The 18,504-nt window shown below is 53.4% G+C and overlaps 2 protein-coding genes across 7 annotated transcripts in view; one reads left to right on the forward strand and one right to left on the reverse strand.

Annotated features, from left to right (window-relative positions):
• Nucleotides 1–2,247: 2,247 nt before the first annotated feature.
• Nucleotides 2,248–18,459, reverse strand: LOC118976918 (maleylacetoacetate isomerase-like). Of its 6 annotated transcripts, XR_005064377.1 has the most exons (10): nucleotides 14,606–14,711; nucleotides 14,279–14,330; nucleotides 12,408–12,475; nucleotides 11,821–11,901; nucleotides 11,332–11,457; nucleotides 10,225–10,303; nucleotides 9,713–9,765; nucleotides 8,919–8,968; nucleotides 7,797–8,168; nucleotides 2,248–4,141 (listed from the first exon to the last, which is right to left on the reverse strand). XR_005064377.1 is itself a non-coding variant. In XM_037031678.1 (9 exons), exons 1-9 carry the CDS (start codon nucleotides 14,621–14,623, stop codon nucleotides 4,123–4,125), a joined length of 546 nt encoding a protein of 181 aa, XP_036887573.1. In that variant the 5' UTR covers nucleotides 14,624–14,710; the 3' UTR covers nucleotides 2,248–4,122. The 6 variants fall into 6 exon arrangements, 5 of the variants coding, with proteins under 5 accessions (XP_036887573.1, XP_036887575.1, XP_036887574.1 ...); XM_037031678.1 differs by lacking the exon at nucleotides 7,797–8,168 and having other exon boundaries at nucleotides 14,606–14,710; XM_037031680.1 differs by lacking the exons at nucleotides 2,248–4,141; nucleotides 14,606–14,711 and adding an exon at nucleotides 18,182–18,459 and having other exon boundaries at nucleotides 7,761–8,168.
• POMT2 (protein O-mannosyltransferase 2) overlaps nucleotides 2,969–18,504 on the forward strand; it is a 55,008-nt gene continuing 39,472 nt past the window's right edge. The window contains exon 1 of the mRNA XM_037031674.1: nucleotides 2,969–2,979. The gene's annotated coding sequence lies outside the window, so the exon portion shown is untranslated. The remainder of the gene's footprint in view (nucleotides 2,980–18,504) is intronic.

An 18,504-nucleotide genomic window follows, 5' to 3' on the forward strand; every position in this document is an offset into this window, starting at 1 on the left:
TCAGAGTGACCCTCTGTGCACCTCCACTACTCCCAACACACACACTGTTTGACCGGTCCTTTGACGTGGTTTCCAATTAGAAATTCCACCAATTGAAATTCTTTTGTTTTTTTTTTTAAAAAACTCCTCTAAGAAGGCTAATGGATTAACTCTGGCATTCACTCTGCCCTTTCTTCCTAACTGGAGGCTGAGGGACAAGGGGACAGGAATGTGCCAGTTATAAAGTGGGGTTGGGGTGGCGGTGGGGGCGGGTCTTGGAGCATGGAGTGCTTGGGTGGAAGGCGGGGCTGAGAGCAGGGCAGGGTGGGGATCTGGGTGATGGTCCAGGGGCCAGGGAGAGAGCCCTGCAGGGAGGGAGGTGAGGGGAGGTGGGGCAGGAGGCCTATTTCAGATTGAGCTGAGCCCATAGTAGAAATGTTATGCTTCTTCCTGTGTCATTTATAAGAAGAACAATGAAAATAAGAGCAATTGAACATGTGGTTATTGTAGTCACTTCAGATGTATTATCTCATGTAACCCTCAGAACAACCCAGGAAGTAGGGACGGTTATACCCCCATGGTTCGGATGGGGGCACACGGACTCAGAGGGTTTGCCAGAGGGAGCGAGTCTAGTAAGTGACAGGGTCGCGGCCCAGACTGGGGTAGACTCTGCTTTCTGAAGCACCACACCCCACTGCCTCCTGAGCTTCCCTGGTCTCAGTACTCGGACTCCACCTGTTACTAACGTAGAATCAAGCAACAGAATGGGTTGAATATTCACGTTGGGCTAGCCTGGGAAGCACACCTCTGGAGAGGAGGTTTTTCATGGGAAACCCAGCCTGGTCTTTCAGCTGGGCACTGCCTGCCTGTTTTTGGTGTCCCCTTGTGCTGGGCATGGTGGTGATGTGGACAACACTGGCTGGTTTGTCTTTACCAAAGCCTCACGCCCTCCCATGTGGCCCCCGTGGGAGGGGAGATGTGGGGCTTCTTCCTAAGGCCACCCCGGGAGAGCGGTGCTCCTGCTCCCCCACTGCAGCTCCTGGTGGCCCTGCCCCCCCTCCCCCCCTCCCCCCGTTGCAGGAGGGTGATGAGCAAATCAGAGAGAAACCTGTGTGAGAGAAAGCAGAGTAGCTTTCGTAGGTTCTGAGGCCCAACCAGTGGAGAATCCAGAGCCCCCGTGAGTGGGGTGTAGGAGGTGTTCTCCTACTTGCTGGGGCCCATGCCTGCCATTCCACACAGGCCCCTCGGCCTGGGCACCTGAGTGCTCCGGTCAGATGGGGGCTTTTAAAGAAATGAAAATGATTGCATATAGTGAAATATTCAATCAGCCCAGAAGGAAACACAAGGTCAAAAGCCACCTTCCCTCACATTTCTGTTCTTCAGAGGTGACTGTGGTCACCTTTGTTAACAGTTTCTTATGTACCCTCCCAGAAACTTCTATCCAAATACAAGTGTGTGTCTGTGTATACACACATACACATTAATTCACACGAACACTTTACGCAGATTGGGTCAGACTGAAATTGCTCAGCAACTTGTATTTTAACATAATGTACCTCTTTCCCACACTAGCACATTAAAATGTACTGTATTTTTTTTAGTGACTGTATATTATTCCATTATATAGCTGTGCCATAAATTATTTTACCCCTCTTCAATTGCTGGGCATTTGTGTTATTTCCAGGTTTTTAGCCATAACAAAAGATACTGCACAAACATCCTTGTACATGTATCTTTTCATAGTTATACAGGTGTGTCTAAAAGATTCTCAGCAAGTAAAGAGTCAAATGGACAGTTACATTTGTGTTAGATATTGCCAAGTTTTCCTGGAAAAACACCGTGGCCACGTGCAGGCCCACCAACAGTGTATGAGGGTGTTTGCCGGCCCACACCACCGCCAGCTCCGCTGTGACTGCCTTGTGGAACTGCCAGTGTGAGAGCGAAGCCTGGTGTAGCGCCGGTTTCCTTTGCACGTCCCCTGAGTTCGGTTGGGCATTTCTTTTTCATGTGTTGATCAGTCATTTGTATTTTGTTTTCTGTGAACTTGCTCATTTTTCTAGTAGGTTTTATTCTCTTTCTCCTGATTTGCAGGAGTTTTTAAGTGAGGAAATCGGCTCAGGGTTACTTTTAACCTTAAGGGAACTGAGAGGGAGCGGAACTTGAGTGCCTCTTCAGTTCTCAGCATAGTGCCAGGTGTTTTTACCTACAGCATCACCTCCTCTCTGCGCATCCCCCGTTCTATTACCTGTTGCTCAGAGACAGGGAGTGTTACATGTCCTGTCATGAAAAATGCTGTGGGCATCTCCTGTGATTTCTGAGAGCTCTGTACCAAACTGTTATTTAACCATCACGTCCTGCTGATCGGCCTTTCCTTTAAAATACCGTGTTTCTGCACCCTGTAGCACTGGGTGTGTCGCTGTGACATACAGATGGCCCTGAGCTATGGCTCTTTATATAGCTCGGTCCTCGTGTTTTTATATCATGTAACAGTTTTGTGATGCTTTTGTGCATTCTCTGTCTTCTCTTCCCAGTTTTGAAATCTGTCATAAATAAACTTTTTCACTATGCACCTGAAACATCTGAGTTATATCTTAACCTAATTTACATTTAAAAATTGTATTCCTCTCTTCTCGACATCTTAAAAAAGAAAGGTATTCTATAAATTTAATCTGTTGAGGTTATACAGATTAAGAAAAATCGACAATTAAGGAAACTTGAGAATGAGATCAATGATAGCTCTTTCATCTGCATTAAGATTCGTGGCAGAGTATTATGAACTGGCAACTGGGTTTAGCCCGAGCGAAAAATTGGGTTTAGGGTAATGATGACTAAATAGAGCATTATTGGGTTTTGCCAGTATTGAGTCCCCGGGGAAGCTCATTTCTCAGGGAATTTGCTTGCTGTGTTCAAATTTGGAACTAGTACTTTGGACACCAGGGTAACCATTAACTCAGCCTGGGTGACACTACTGTAGCCGTTTGCATTTCCTACAGTGACACCGTAGATAGCACGTCCCTGGAGTCCGTTACCGAATGAGAAGGGCTCACAGGTGAACAGGGAGGGGTGCTGTTTAAACACTTTCTTCAGCCATATCTGTGCTTCCAAGATGAGCCCTGTAGGTCTGTCTCGACTTTCCTTTGCAATGTATTTTAGAGGCTGTTGTATAAAAAAGGAAGAGATCTGAAATAATTGTGAGTGAAATGACGTACCACAACTGATGATGAAAAGCCCAGCCAGACTACGAATGTAGCCAGCGATCTTTATTATAGTTACGTTTGGGCATGCTGACTGAATATGTCACTGCTAACACTTCACATACTGAAGATTCCCTCTTAATTTTTAATGGCATTCATATCTGTCATATCATTGACCCTGACATAGTGAAAGGTTACATAAGGCAGCTCACACGCTACAGCTCTTGACATTCAGCCCAATGTTCTTTAACCCGAGATTCTGGTGAAGTTCAGCCACCTTATTGCAGGTATTCTCCCAAAGTGGAATGATGCCTGCTGGGACCTTGGAATCAGGAGCTAAATAAGTTGTGTTTAAAGTTAGGAGGAGCCAATAAAATGAGTACTTAGGAATATGTATAGCCACCTGTTTGTCCGATAAGTTTACTGTTTTCCTTAATGGATATGTAAAATTGCTTTGGAACAAAATCCTGTATTTTTTGCTTTGTTCTCAAGTCTCTCCTGCTTTCATCCTTCTAAAGAATTTTCCAGGACTTACTACTTCCACCAGGGTCAGGCCACTCCAATCTATCCCTCCCCCTCTGTGGCCGCTCGCACTGTGGGGAGACTGCAGATCACATCTCCCGATGGCCTCTCGCATACCAGGGTCAGGGGCCTGCTGATTGTTCTTCACAGATCTGACAACCGATGTGGAAATGAGGAAGGATTTGACCTTTACCACTCAGCCTTTGGAGAGAAGTCCCGACTGGAAAGTATCTCCTAAATAGATGATGGTTTTGCATTGAGAGAAGCATCCGACCCCTGAATATAAGAATTATTTGCAGACTGGAAGGAGGCACAGAGGAGGTAATCTTCAAAATCCTTTATAGAAGCTTAATTATTGTTAAGCCTCGGAGCAATTTGGTCTGACCTCTAGAGAAAAGTCTATGCACTTTGGGAAACAGTTGCTCCTTCATGGTCTTCTAGGGCCCCTGAAAGAGAGAGACATTCAGGGAGGCCGCCCACTGTGCCCAGGAAGGATATCTTGGGTTTAGCACACACTGATGGAGTGAGGCCAGTCACCTTGCTCGTCGGTACTTGGGTAACAGCGGCAGGAGGAGCGGAACCGTAGAGGAGCGTGGGGGGGCTGCCCTGCTGCGGAGATGGCGTGGAAAGGCTGCTCTCTCTTCCTCCCTAAAGCACACCGACAGTCTCCAGGACTGAGGATAGGATTCTGCTGGCTCCTTGTAGCCACCCCCAGGTCCCTAGGGCCTGGTTCCCGGTGGGGAGGGGCTGAAGCTGAGCAGTTCTCCTCCCTGAAGATTGGACTCCGGGGAGGCCCTAGGGCTGGGAACGCGTGATAGTCTCCCTCTGACTGGAAACTGCAGGCCCAGGACAGATAGACCGTTCTCCCTTCTCATTAGCTGTGGTCATTCAGTGAAGCCACAACCTGTGCTTCCACCTCGGGCCCCCCGACTCCCCCAACACCCTGCTTTGCCATCCTTCAGATGACCCTGGGCCGGTGGCTCCCCGGGCCTGCCTTCTCTCCGCAGCCCTCCCAATTCCATCTCCCCAGTTCCCCGCGCTTCCTCACACCCCGGCCCCTGAAACCCACAGAGGAGTTGCTGCAGGCCCTTGAGAGCCGAGTCGGTCCACTCCTTGGTTCTAGGTAAAGGCGGCAGCAAGGACAGTCCCAGCCCTGGCTTTGAGACCAGTTCGTGTTGCTATGGACTAAGTGGAGAGCTCCGTGGCTTAGGTTCCAGCTTTAAAATGCAAAACTCTTTACAAAAGCATCATGAGACAAGGCGGGGGACTGCATTTGAAAACCACGAAGCTTTGGTCGGTCACCTCCTCTGGGCGGCACAGGTAGTCCATGTGGGAATGCGGGAAAGAACCCCAGACTTGCCTGGTGAGTCACCTCAGAGGAGCCTAGAGTGAGTTCCTAAGACTTGGATACCTTTTTGTTTCTGTGCAGAAGGACAGGTTTGTCTGGGTTTGGGGAAGACCAATGAGAAAAGAGGGCCTCAGAAATGTCATGGGCCCCAAGGATCTCTGCTGAGTCCGGAGGAAAAGCCAAAGCATTTGTCTGTGCCCTCCCCACCCATGCAGGGCTGACTTCTGTGCTCCTTTGATGTGTACCAGGAAACTCCCACTGAACAGGCTGACCTGAGCTGTGGGGACAATGGGGAAAACACATAGTCAGTCTGCGGCGGCTTTAATGGGGACGGTTTCTAAATGTTTGATAATGAGGCTGTATGGCCTCTTTACCTGATTTAGATCTCCTTGAAATCCAGTAAGCGTTTGCCATCAAGGTTAGGATGGCTAATGGAGCCCCAGATTAAACCAGTTAATATTTTGATACTGCTGGGGGAGAGACTTGGGTTGAAAATATGTCTGTTTTTGGCAGTCACCTTGGACCAGACAAGCAGACCAGCAATGGCCCCATGATGAGTGTAGCGTTACAGCACCTGCCTAAGTCCCCAGGAGTAAGCAGAGGGACATAAGCCCAGTGAGAGCGGGGGCCGCATCTGCTCTATCGCCAGTCAGACACCCACACGTCCCAGCTCCCGGTCCGTGGGGACCCCCCGAGGGGCTCACTGCCCACTGCTGGCCTGGATGGAGGGGAATGTAAGTCCATTACTAGCAGAAGTAGACATGAGATGGTTTTCTTCTAGGAAAAACCCGGGTTCACCTGCTCATTACACCTAGTTCTCTCTAGAATCATTCAGGGTAGGGGGAGTCATCTCAGGTTTCTTTCTGTACCTTGTCCTAGATGGGGATTCTCTCTCCTTCCCTCACTCCCCAGAAGTTCCTTGGTCTTCTCTGTTACCTGGAGATGAGACTGGGAGGCAAAAAGGGCGGGGAACCTTTCTACCTCAGCGGTGTTGGAAATCGTTTCAGATCGTTTGGGCTCCCAAAGGCCTGTGGTGAAAGGCAGAGCCAGCTGCCCCCTTCACCCCAGGGATGTGACAGTAGCAGCCCACCTGGCTCAGCCGAGCCCCTGAGCCCCTGAGGCGGGCCTGCTGCTCCACGGTCTCTCCAGGCCCAGGGAGGCACGCTGCTGTGGAGCGCAGGACCCACTCCACGCATGGTACGGACATGCAGGAGCATAGCCTCAGTGTGGGCCTGCCCTCCGTTCCCCAGTTCATCCGCCCTCACATTCCTCGCAGGAGACCTCATCGCCTATTTCAAATGCCCAAATCAGGCGCTGACTGCAGATAACCAGGCTATTAGTTTCTTGTCTCAAGTAAAGGTTTCTTGGAGAGAGCCTGGCTGAGCCTCACCCAGCCAGGCAAGTCTGGAGTGACCTGAGCAAAGGGTCCAGACGGCAGCAGGGTAGGACAGGAGGTGTCACTGAGTCTCCTTGTCATGGCTGTGTTTTAGCTACTTTCCTGTTTCACTCTCTGGCTCTACTAGGACAGACTCACCCCGGGAACCACAGTGGCTCACTTTGGTCATTCTAGAGCCTGGAACCGAGGTTGCCCAAGAAAGAGAGGCCACAAAGGAGCCCAGGAGGGGGAGGGAGAACTAGAGGGCCCGGGTCAGGGCTGAGGAGAAGGGCCTCAGGACTGAGCAAGGTGGGTTCCATCTGAACCAGACGCACAGACCTTTAACTTCCTGTTTAACCATCAGCCACGCAGGGGAAATGCAATCTCAGGTATGGGACACTGAGGTCATCTTGTTTCACTCCCATAAGGGACCCAGTCTCCCTACAACATCTCTGCTAAGCTGTGATCCTGGTTCTGGTCGAACACTGCCAGGCACGGGGACCAAAGGTAAACTGTTACCTGGTCAGTCACCTGAGCTGGTGTGGCCAGTAGCGGTTCCCACTCCCTAAGGCTGAGGCTTCCTCCAGTTCCCTGGCCATTCATTCATGGCTGGACTCACTGAGCCTCGTCCTGCCGCCTCCAAAGGTGAGGGACTGGGTTGGAGGGCCCACTTCCCTCTCAGGGCTGGAGTGGAACTCTCAACAGGGGTACCCTTCCTAGCCCTGGGAACTTGTCTGGTCACCAAACACTTTCTTGCCAGCCTCTCATTTCTGTTCTCTTCTGGATCTTTTCTGATTCCCAGGCAACCTTTTGGGCTTAGGTCTCAGGGACCAGGCCTGCCACAGCGTGGGCAGGGGGCCGGCTACTTCCTCTCCTGGTCCAGTAACGGGGGAATTCCAGCTAAAAAGACTGTTCATCTCCTGGAACTGCCTTACCTGAAAACTGAACACCTCACAACCTGGAGGCCCGGGCTTCAGCTTAATTATCAGATGGCAGTGTGGGCATTCTTTGGGGTCAGGGACAGTGGAGGGGACAGGAAGAGGCACACCTCCTTCTTATGGCTCTCCGGTAAACCTGCCAGGCATTTAGTCCACGCGCTCACTCCAGCTTAATGGCCTCGCCCCGCCATAGGCAGCAGGTAATGTCCCTCCCTCCCTCCCTCCCTCCCTCCCTCCCTCCCTCCCAGCATCCCCTGCCCCACCCTGACCACTTTTCTTTTTTTAACTCCTCATTCGAGGACACATTTTTTTTATTACTTTTAGAGAGAAAGGGGGGTGGGGAGGAGAGAGAAAAACATTGATTGGCTGCTCCCATAAATAACAGCATGACCGGGGATCAAACCCACAACCTAGGTACATGCCCAGACCAGGAAATGAACCTGCAACATTTTGGCGAATGGGATGATGCTCCAAGCAACTGAGTCATCCAATCATGGCCACCCTGATCACTTCTGACAGATGGACAGAGGCAGAGGTTCAGTGCAAAGGCAGATCCAGCGCCAGAGTTCAAGTTCAAGGGCTAGGCGTACAAATCTCCTGCTTCTCCAGTTAGGGCTTGCTCATTTCCAGGCCTGGTCATCCCACCCAGCTTCTGCTCTTGCACCGGAGATGCATGGTCTGAGACCTAGGCCCTCAGTTCGGTGGGCGTGTCTGGCTGCCGGCAGGCGTGAGACACTCGGAAGGCCTCCAAGGCCATCAGTGACTTGTTAACTCGGCTGATGGTAGGGTAGGGAGTGAAGTCCACCTCGAAACTGTGCCAGAGAAACACCCACCTCAGCCAAAGTGTGCATGGGCACAGGGAGGCTGCCCTGTGGGCGATGAGGGGAGCACAGAGGCAGGGCTGGAGGAGGCTCTGTGGTGGGCCAGGGAAGGGCTAGGAGGGCGGCCCTGCCAGGTGGGAGGCCTTCACAGGTAGCTCTCTGGGGACGGGTAGCTCTTGGGCTGCACTGTCTGGTGTCTCTGTTGCCTGCTGTTCCTACTCCAAGCAATGGCTATTTATTGAGAACTTGCCATGTGCAAGACACAGTGCTAGATATTTATACATACAAATTACCTCTCCACCATGGCATAAGCTTCCTGGGGACAGGAAATGTGTCCCACATTTCCGTAACCCGAAGGGAGCCTAACTCAGTGCCTTCCACAGACAGGTTCTCGTTCCTGCCTCCCTGCAGGGCTGCTGGAGGGAAGCAGAGGCAGAGCTCACTGCAGGGCACAGCCCTGCCACGTCTGGGGCACAGGCTCTCAGGGTGCTTTCTTCTCAGGGTGTCCACCAGCTGGGCCGCCTCTCCTCCAGAGCGGGGTCTGCAGCTGGGCGTGAAAGCTCTGCCCCGTCTCTTCCACTGGCTGGTATGGCCCTGCACAGGGGCCAGCCTGGGAGAGCTCTCTACATGGACGCTACCCAAGTCACTGAAGTGGGTAGAGGAGGGCATTGCGTGGGAGCAGGTTGGGAATTTTGAGCAGCAGAGCCAGGTGGAAGACGGGGTGGCAGAGTTCTCTCTTACCTTTTAGCATTTTCCACCTGAGGCACTAGGCAGAGGTCAGCCATGGACACCTGAAAGAGTGTTGGGTGTGTCCGTGTCCAGGTGTGCAGCCCAGCCTCACAGGCTGGGCACAAGTAACTGAGTGAAGTACTGGGTGGCCAGCCCGATGTTCCCATTTGCTTTTGGCTCTGCCATCCATCCCCACTGTCCCATCCCGTCTCCCTGGGCCTGTCTGGGTCTGTCCCCAAGAGCTGAGGGTTTCTCCCAGGCCATGCTCCAGTTGCCCTGACAGCCAACCCTGTGGGTGGCCAGAGAAGGTTTGATGGCCTCAGTGGATATGTGGTGTGGGGTAAGAAACGTCACCACAAGCCCCAGAGTGAGGGCTCCCAGAGGGAGGAGGTGCCTCAGGGTGGGGGTGGGGGTCCTGGAACCAGAATTAGCACAGGGCCAGGGCCTCAGCCTGTAGGAGTCAAGGGCACCTGAGCCCTAGAGTCTCAGAGTGGGGAGGGAAAGCAGGTGTCATCTAGACTAACCCCTGGGCTGATGCCTAGACCACTTCCTCAGCTCGGAGATGAGGTCTTCAGCTTGACCACCTTCAGGAATGAGACTCACTTCCTGCAGAGGCAGCTGACTAGGAAGGCGCAGTGGGGCTCCCATGAGCTACCTTCTGCTCGCACAGAGTGGACGGCCTTGCTCCCTTCTCCTCCCCCACCCCCACGCCTTCTCAGGAAGCTCTCTGAGCTGAGCCTGCCCTGGGGTGGAGGGAGATGGCTGAGCCTGAGTGGGCGGGGGTGGGCAGGCCTGGGAGGGCTCACCTCGTCTCCCATGCAGTACTTCCCCGCTGTGCGCTGCAGGATCTGCTCCAAAGCTGTGGGGACCACAGGGGTACGCTGACTGTGGGCACAGCACGGGGAGGTGGGCCCTTCTGGGCCCTGGCCTTCCTGGTACTGAAATGGGTGGCCATCTGAGGGACAGGCTGGGGCGTGTGTGCGGGAGAGGATATGGCAGGCAGATCTGGAGGGGGCCGATAGAGACGTGGGGGTGACGCTGACAGGCCGGCACGTTGCTGGCCCCGGTCTTCCAGCTGGAGTGGGCCGTGAAGAGCGGAGGCCGGGCCATCCAGCTCCAAGGGGCCTCAAGTACTGAGGTTCCCAGAGGTGGAGGCCGGGTTTGGAGGCCACTCCCGCCCTCAGCCCTGCCCACCCCCTTCCACACCACTGTCAAGATCAAAGAGCCTGGAAAACTTTTTCAGATGCTCAGGGCCATGGGCACTGGGGCCATTTCTCTGAGAGGTCACCTGGGGCAGCTCACAGGAGTAAGGACTCACCATTAAAGCCGGAAGTGATGGCCTTCTGGGCCCAGATCAGCTGGTTCTCCTGTCCCACTTGCTTCAGGACAGACAGGTTCTGTGTAGCCAAGGAAAAATCTGTGATTGGCTTTGGGAGCCAGGCTGGGCCTGCTCGGCCACGCCCCCTCAGGGAAGCTCAGTTTCCCTCTTCTTTTTGCACATCCCCCAGGCTCCAGCAGCCCTCCTCCCATCAGGGCCCTGAGGCTGAAGGGAGGCTTCACTCAACAGCCACATTCTCAGGCTGCCCCAGTGGCCCCTGTAGTCTGGATGCCCGTGACTCCCCCAGAGATGTGCCAGGGTAGGGACACAAGGCACTGCCGATGGGTGTGGCCGCAACCCAAGGCCTCTCTCCCTCCCATCCCTTTCCCCTTAGGTGGTACTTTGTGAGGGGTGGGAGTGTAATACAGCAGGTGGGGGTGGGGTGGGGGTGGGGAGGCACGATGGGGGAGGCACATAGGACTGGCTTCAGTTTCCTCATCTATAAAATGAGGATGACTGTCTGCTACAACCTCCTTTGTTACAAAAAACAAAGGGACACAGGGGAGGGGGTCACAGGTACACAGTTCCTTGGTCCTGGGCTCGGGTCCTTGCTTTGTCTTAGCAGAGTGACTGCAAAGTCACTCCATCTCCTGGGGCTGTTCCCTCATTTGCAAAGTCAGGAGTTAGCTCAGATGATTGTTTTCTTACAATCCTATTTTTAAAAAGTCAGTGGTAACTTTATAAAAAATAAAACTTTTACGGAAACGCCAGTCTGTGATACAGAACAGATGAATGGGAGGCTCCTCTGGCTAATGAAGGCGTGAGGCCTGGACCTGTGCTGCTCAGGTGCTCCCTGTGACCTGGCCCTTTCCCCCTCCAGCACCTCTGGATGCATCCTGGGGAACCCAGGGCTTCTGGGAAAGGGGTTGGGGACCCAGCAGAGTGGGTGGTTTCCGGGATCCCACCCCTTCCCCCTCCCCACCATGTGACGTCTGTCTAAGTCCTTGACAATCCCTCCCCATCCTTCAGCTGCCCTCGCACCCAAGCTGGGCACCTCGCTGTGGGCTTGCCACAGTCAGTGTGCGAGTGGACGCACAAGGGCCACACCTGCAGGGGCTGGATGCCACTGGTGATGAGGTCGGAAATCATGCGCACGAAGACCCTCTTCTTGGGGTCCTGAGGCAGGAGTGGTGGTGTGGGCCGAGTCTCCTCTAGGTACTCGATGATGGCCAGCTGTGCAGAGGGAGCAGTGAGGGGAGCCCAGAGGGGTGCCAGGGCCCCTGGGCCAGAGGCCTGACGGGGCTTGCAAACGCCCCTCCTCCTTGCCCTACTCAGTTGGAACCCTGTGAAGCCGAGAGGCTCCCTAGGATGGACAAACTCGTTTTGGACCCTTCTCCTGCAGAACTCGGTCCCCCCATATGCTCAAGTCTCCCTTCACTTCCCAAAGCAACCAACCACCGTTTCTCCCTCAGACCAAGATTTCCTGCGTCTCTACTAAGCGCTTGGTGCCTTCACCATACTCAGACCAGGAAGAGCCATGAGGTCCTCTCCTGCAGGGCACCATCCCACTCGGGGACTCCCAAGCCCTGCACTCACTGACTGGCTGATGGTGATGCCATCGATCTTTAGGGCCGGCACCTGCTTCATGGGATTCAGCGCCTGGAATTCTTCAGAGAACTGTGGACAGAGGGCCCTGGTGGGCTAGGTGGTCTGGCCTGAGTTGAATGAGCAGAACGAGGCAAGCAAGAAGGCCCTGGGCCTGTTGCCTAGCCCCACACCTCCCCGCACCCCCACCAATCCGGGAGGGCCCCGGCTCCCAGGCCCAAGGCAATGCCTGTCCCATTTGTGCAGTACTCAGCTTCCAGTGGCTACTGAGCTGCATGCTTCATCCCATGCATGTCATTGGCCACCAAAGTCCATCCGGAGGGCCCAACATGGGGCAAGGACCCACTTGCTACCCACCTTCTTGGGTCAGGCACTGAGAGGCCAGGCTGTGGTATGCAGCCTGAAGCCTGGGTCCTTCCCATGGCTCCTCTTGCTGCACAGCTTGCCACCTGTCCCCCTGAGAGCACGCCAGTAGCCTCCTCTGCCAGGGGGCCTCTTGGGATGGTCTGCACCCCCTTAATGAACTCCTCGCCAATGCCTCCAACTCCCACATTGTGGCCCAAAAGCAGCCTCCTTACCTGGTGGCCCCCGTCCTTTGTGAGGTCGACAGGCAGTATTTCATAGTCAATGCTCTTCAAAGCCAGAGCTAGGAGACACGGCAGACAGCAGAGTCAGGGGACAGCCTCTGGCTCCACTTTCCAGGGCAACGGGAAGCTGTAGAGACAGGCTTTCTCCACACTGCTGCGTGGTCAGGGCCCAGCGAGGCCCTTAGCCCTCCTCTCTGGTTTCCTTGGTCACCACCTGCTCCCTCAACCCAGGCCCATGACGCCCTGCTTCTCCTGCCCTGGCACACTGTGAGCTCTGGGGGACAGCAGAGAAGTGTCCTCCTCATGTCTGCCCCAACCAGGGCCTTCAACAGGGCTGAGCAGGGCTTTGTGCTGGAGATGGGCAATTATTCCCCCGTGAAGGCATCTAAGGGCCAAGGGAAGGGGCTCAAGTGACTCAAAGCACATGCACAGGCAGATGACACTGTTTAGAGCACAATCACCTTGTAATCCATTTTCTTTGCTTCTGTTTATGACAGATTACAAGCAGGGGGTCAGGTTCTTTGGTGGCGTCAGAGCATCTGCTGTGACCCCCAGGGACCAGATTTCCTCTTCATCCCCTTTGACGATTTCCCCTGGCAAGGTGAGGGCAAAAACCCTCACTCCACCCTAGCCTGTGAGTGTGTGCACGCACACTCGTGCCCTGAAATACGGTGATGGCCGGTCTCCAGCAAGGGCAAAGGAGGGAGGGGAGGGGGACAAGACATGTCCCAGTCTGAAGAGAGCCTGGGAGACGGGGGCTCCTCCTCAGCACTGGTCAGCTCCATTCTGGGGGGTGAGTGTGGTTGGGGCCAGGCGGGAGAGAGAAATGCATGCAGGCCCAGAGACTGCACGCACACTGATCTGGCGTCTGGCCCAGCGTGGGCAGAGGCTCTGGGCCCATGGATGGCGTCATCTTGGAGAAATGTGTCCTGTCACCCCAGTGCTCTTGCCTCCTCATTCCAGAAAATACCAAATGTCCGTGGGGCAGGGGAGGGGCCCTGGAGGATGGCTTCCTATTTAGGGCCAGCTTCAGACTTCATCACATTCCTTTGTTAGCTCGAGAAGCCTTGGGCAAGCAACTTTCTGAGCCTCTGAGCCTCAGTTTCCTTGTCTGTACAAGGCAGGCAATAACGGTACCTGCCTCGCAGGTAGGAAGGGAAACAGGCACAGAGCACTCAGCACGTTCTCCCTCGGTGGGAGCTGCTAGGACCTGGACCTTTGCCAAGGGCTGTGCTAAACTGAGGGAGGGAAAGCTGAAGCTGGGGTAGACAATGGCCAGTTCTGTTTAATTTGCCAGATCAAATGAGACGAGAACTGAGGCAGGCCCGCTGTTTCCCGCCCGTTACCAAGGTGCTCTAGAGTTTGTGATCCTGCATTAAGCACAGTCCCTAAGGAGCTTTGGAGGGCACAGTGGGAGAGGCGGCAGGCCCAAGAGAGAAAACGAGGCCCTTGGTTGCCACCCCCACTCTCCTCTTGTGGGACTCCTGGGTGGAAGGGCCATTCCCTGCCAAGGGCTCCAGGAGACGGAGGCTGATGGTTGCTGGGGGGCAAAGCCCTGTCTGATAGGGCACCCCTCTGTCCCAGGTAGTCTTGTTCCCCTAGGCCACGGGGGTGTCCAACCTTTTGCTGGCTCTTTGCCACACTGGAAGAAGAGTTGTCTTGGATCACACATTAAATATATTGTGACACATAATCACAAACAAATCTCATAATGTTTTAAGTAAATTTACAATTTGTGGTGGGCTGCATTCATAGCCATCCTGGGCTGCACTTGGCCCTCAGCCTCGGGTTGGACGCCCCCATTAGGGTTTCCTCACCCTACCCCTCCTTCCCGAGGCTCTCGATGCAGGTGCACCCCTTACCGATTCGAACTCTCCAGGCGCAGGAGCTTCGGAAATAGGAATAGAGGATGGGCTGAGGAGAGAAAGGACCAGGTGTTCACTAGCCTGTGCTTGGTGGCCAGCCCAGGGTCCCCTGGGGAGGAGGCACTTGCCTCCGGCCAGGGGTTCCAGGCCAGCAGTTTCTTCCCATCCTGCCAGCCTCCTTCCTCAGGCCTGTGTCTGGGCAACTCAGGCCAGACTGGAGTCTGGCCTCAGGTGGAGCCCCTCGGCTCCACACCGTGCTGTCATGCATTCCTGACACCTGCCAGGCCCCTCACAGGGCAGCCAGCCTGCAAACACCCTGCTTACCTTGCCATACTCAGTCATGGTGCTGTGGTGACCCTTGGCCTCCTGACAAATGTCCCTTGTCACAGAGTAGTAGGGCAGGGGGAGGGACCCAGAAGGGGTGGATCCCAGGAGCCAATGTGGAAGCAGTGCTAGGTGGGTGTTGAGGGAACTTTGACCTGGACCAGAAGGGGCACCCCCTTCCAACCTGTGGAAATTCCTTATGGCCCTGGTGGAGCTAGGTTTGTGTAGGAGACCATTCTGTGTGGCATGGGCCCAGCTCCCAGTGGAAAGTAAGGTCCAATGCACAGGACCCACCTCCATGGATAGGTTCTCTCGTGGGGAGTCAGGCTTGCATTGTACCTAGACTGCTGAGACTTGCTTTTGCTAAAACTCCCTCACCTGAATTGAGGTAGAAAACATTTACTACAAAGTAACTTTCTAAAATCCACTCCAAGGACAAGTGTAACCAGTTCAACCACTTTTCCCTTTGCATTTGCAAATATCCTTCTTCTGTGATGTGATTAGGGGTGTCATCTCCTTTGTTTTCTGTAAAAGGTAACCACCTAAAGTGAATGGGTGCATAGTAAATGAGGACCATCATGCAATGCCCCCAGAAAAAAAGAAATAAAGGCCTGTTATGGCAGAGGCCGCGGCTTTTTCTCCCCTTGAGAGAGAAACCATGCTGTCCCTTTTCGTCCACAGGACTTGGTACTCCGTGTGAATTTCTCGTGCCTCATGTACAATGTGGCAGACCCCCGAGCCGGGTTCGCATCAGGTGTGGTGTCCTGGGCAGATGGGGCAGCCTGGTAAGTCATTCATGTGGCGCAGCAGGCAAGGAGCTGGCACACCAGGGTCTGGTCCCAGTGCAGGAACCAGCTCTGTATGACCCTGGACAGACTCATGCCTTCTCTAGTCTTCAACACCCTCATCTGTAAAATGAAGAGTTGCCCTAAAATGATGCCTTAGATTCCTCCCAACAGTAGCAGAAAGACCAGGAATCCTAATTCTTGATGCTATGGTGCCCACTGCTTTCAAACCCCTCACCCACCAGTCCTCTGGGCTGTTAGCGGGTCTCCTAAAAGTAGCTGGGGTACATACCCGTTCACTCCAAAGCTGAGGCTGCAGGCTGGCAGCCCAGTGTTCTGTTTGGTCTACACCACAGGTGGCAAACACCAGGCCCGGGGGCCAAATCCGTCCCTTCACCTTGTTTTATCCGCCTGGCTGGGACCTTGTTTCTACCCACCTGCAGCACCGAGCTCTTGCTTAACTATTAAGGAGTAGTTACATGTATATATACAGTCCTAAATTTTCATTTGGCCCTTTGAAGGCAACCTCAAGGCTGATGTGGCCCCCGTGAAAATGAATTCGACATCCCTGGTCTACAAAGTATTTAAAAACGTTTCAATCACACTTGGCTCTCCTGTCACCTGCAAGGGAGTATTCAACCAACTGCAGATTGAAAATATTCAGAAAAAAAATTCCATTGTTATTGACACCTACTATGTAGTTAACCCTATGTTTGCTTTGGTTGTGTCTATACTAAATACATACAGACTTTCTTATGATTATACCCTAAACAATACAATAGAACAATGATTTACATAGCAGTTATGTTGTGTTAGGTATTGCAAGTAATCTAGAAATGATTTAAAATAGTAGGCTGTTTTATATAAGGGACTTGAGAATCCTCGGATTTTGTAGGCATGGAGGGAAGGGGTCCTAGAACCAATCCCCCAAAGATATCAAGGGATGATTGATATTTGCCAACATTAAAAAATCTGGATTTTTAAAAAATATTTTATTTATTTTTAGAGAGAGGGAAAGAGAGGGAAACATCAATGTGTGGTTGCCTCTCATGCGCCCGGTACTGGTGACCCGGCCTGTAATCCAGGCATGTGTCCTGACTGGGAATCAAACCAGTGACCCTTTGGTTTGCAAACTGGCACTCAAACTACTGAGCCACACCAGCCAGGACAAAATCTGGATGTTTCATATACAAATCCTGTTGTCTATTTTTTTCTTTAGAAAAATCTGGAGACAGTGGACATGGCTTCCTGAGCAGCAATTGATTGGAAACAATGAACAGCCCCCTCACTCAGGGCCAGTGTTCTGCTCTGCCAAGGCCCTGACTTGGCTCACTTTTTTTGTCGTCTGCAGGCCCCTGAAGGCAGTTGAGTGTATGACCTCTCCTCTACAGTTCATGGGACTCAAAGTTAATTCCTCTGGTGTTTCTTGGGTAACCTGAATTTCAAAGCAGTGCCCAGGACAGTTACTAGTAATTAGCACTCATGAATCTTCCAGCAGACACATGTACCCATATGGATGAAGGAGAACTCAGTAGAATTTGTCTACTATTCCTCCGACTACGAATATTTCACCCAAGTTCTGTCTCCCTTTTGCATCCCCCAGCACACCAGGCTGCTATCTGAACCTGCTCGCACCATCCCCAAAGTACCAACTCTGTCTTATAAGGTGGGCGAGGGCACACATGCTAAGGCCCTCTCCAGCTGGTTTCTGAGCCAGGGAGTTCCAGCCAGTACTGAAGGCATCTTGTGTGGGGAAAGCGAGGGTGCTCCTGGCACAGAGGGCAAATGATGGGCAGCAGGTGTCCTTGGAAGGGTGAGAGTTGGGTGGCTACAATGGGAGGTTCTCTATTTGGAGGTGCATCCTTTCCTACCTGGGGCCAAGACAGGGACTGCCCCTGAGAGTCAGGACTGCGGGAGTGGCAGACATCATCTTAGAATCCTTCGACTTGTACTAAGGGTGACCACACTCACTCTAAATATCACTCCTCTCAGGTTTTCTCCTCACGGGCCATTAGGAGACATGCTGAAGGCCAGTTTCTACTCTTTCTTTTTACCAAATAATGATAATTTTATAAACCATTCCGTGTTCCTTTTTACACTTGTAGAGCTAAATTTTAAGCCCAAAAAGCATCCATCTCATCACCACTCCTGGAAGAATTCTGTTCCCAATTGCAACATAGATTCTGACCACTCTAGCAGACTTTATTTTAAAACGGTCTTTTTACACACGACTTTAAAGACTCCTAAAATCCCATGCGGCAGTGAGAGGGCTCTACATTGTCAAAGTGATGCTATATTCCACCCCCATGTGCCTGCCACCGTCCTTTGAGCTACAAGAGCTGTGCTCAAAATTTTATTCGACTCCTCTGGGGCGCATATTAAATACGCAGAATCCCGGGCCCCTTCCTCCAAAGACCCATACAGTGTCTCCGGAGCGGGCCCAGGAAGCTACTCAGTGATTGCGAAGTACCACTGCCACCCCTCGCCCCTGGCGTTCTCTCAAAATGCACACAACCCTCTAAGGCCATACGTTTGGGAGGCCTCGTAGAGGGGCATCTTAAGCGCGAAGGATCCCCAAGAGGGTGCGCCCACACGAAGCCAACCCTCCATACAACAACGCACGGCGCGCAGCGCGCAGCCGCAAGACCGCGCCAGAGCCAGCACTGCAGGCTGGGAATCGTGGTCGGAACTGTGGGCGGGGCTGAGACTCCTTTTGATCCCGCCCACCCCAGGTTTCTAAGTGTTTGACTAGCGCCCCTTCCCCTGGAGGCGTGGCGCAAACCTTCCTCACCTGCATCTCCCACTTCGGGCGATTCTCCAGTCCAAGTCAAGAAACATCAAGTTTGGGACTGACTCTCCCACCCCCTGACTGAGGCCCAGTGGGGGCCACCCACACGTAAAAACCTAGGCGAGGGGTTGGACTAGAATAATCCTAATGGCCTCCTCCAGCTCGTCCCGCCCTGCTGCCACGCTCCCGGCCCGGCGCTGCTGGGAATTGCAGTTCCTTGAGCCCAGTTTCTCCCCGGCCCGGCCCGCCAGGCCCTAGTGGTCCGTCGTCCTCCGCGCCACTAGCCACCTCCCAGCGGCCGCGGAGGCCCCCGCGCTCCCCGCCCG

The sequence above is a fragment of the Sturnira hondurensis genome, unplaced genomic scaffold, assembly GCF_014824575.4.
Source record: "Sturnira hondurensis isolate 20B ecotype Veracruz unplaced genomic scaffold, ASM1482457v3 Scaffold0021143, whole genome shotgun sequence".
In the NCBI taxonomy this organism is placed as follows: domain Eukaryota; kingdom Metazoa; phylum Chordata; class Mammalia; order Chiroptera; family Phyllostomidae; genus Sturnira; species Sturnira hondurensis.

Excerpts from the sequence above, each read along its gene's own strand:
- LOC118976918 (XM_037031676.1), bottom strand. Across the intron at positions 10,304-11,331 it reads GTGGCATCCAGCCCCTGCAG|AACCTGTCTGTCCTGAAGCA; the intron begins GTGTGGCCCTTG and ends TTGGCTACACAG. Across the intron at positions 8,969-9,712 it reads AGTACTGCATGGGAGACGAG|GTGTCCATGGCTGACCTCTG; the intron begins GTGAGCCCTCCC and ends ACACTCTTTCAG.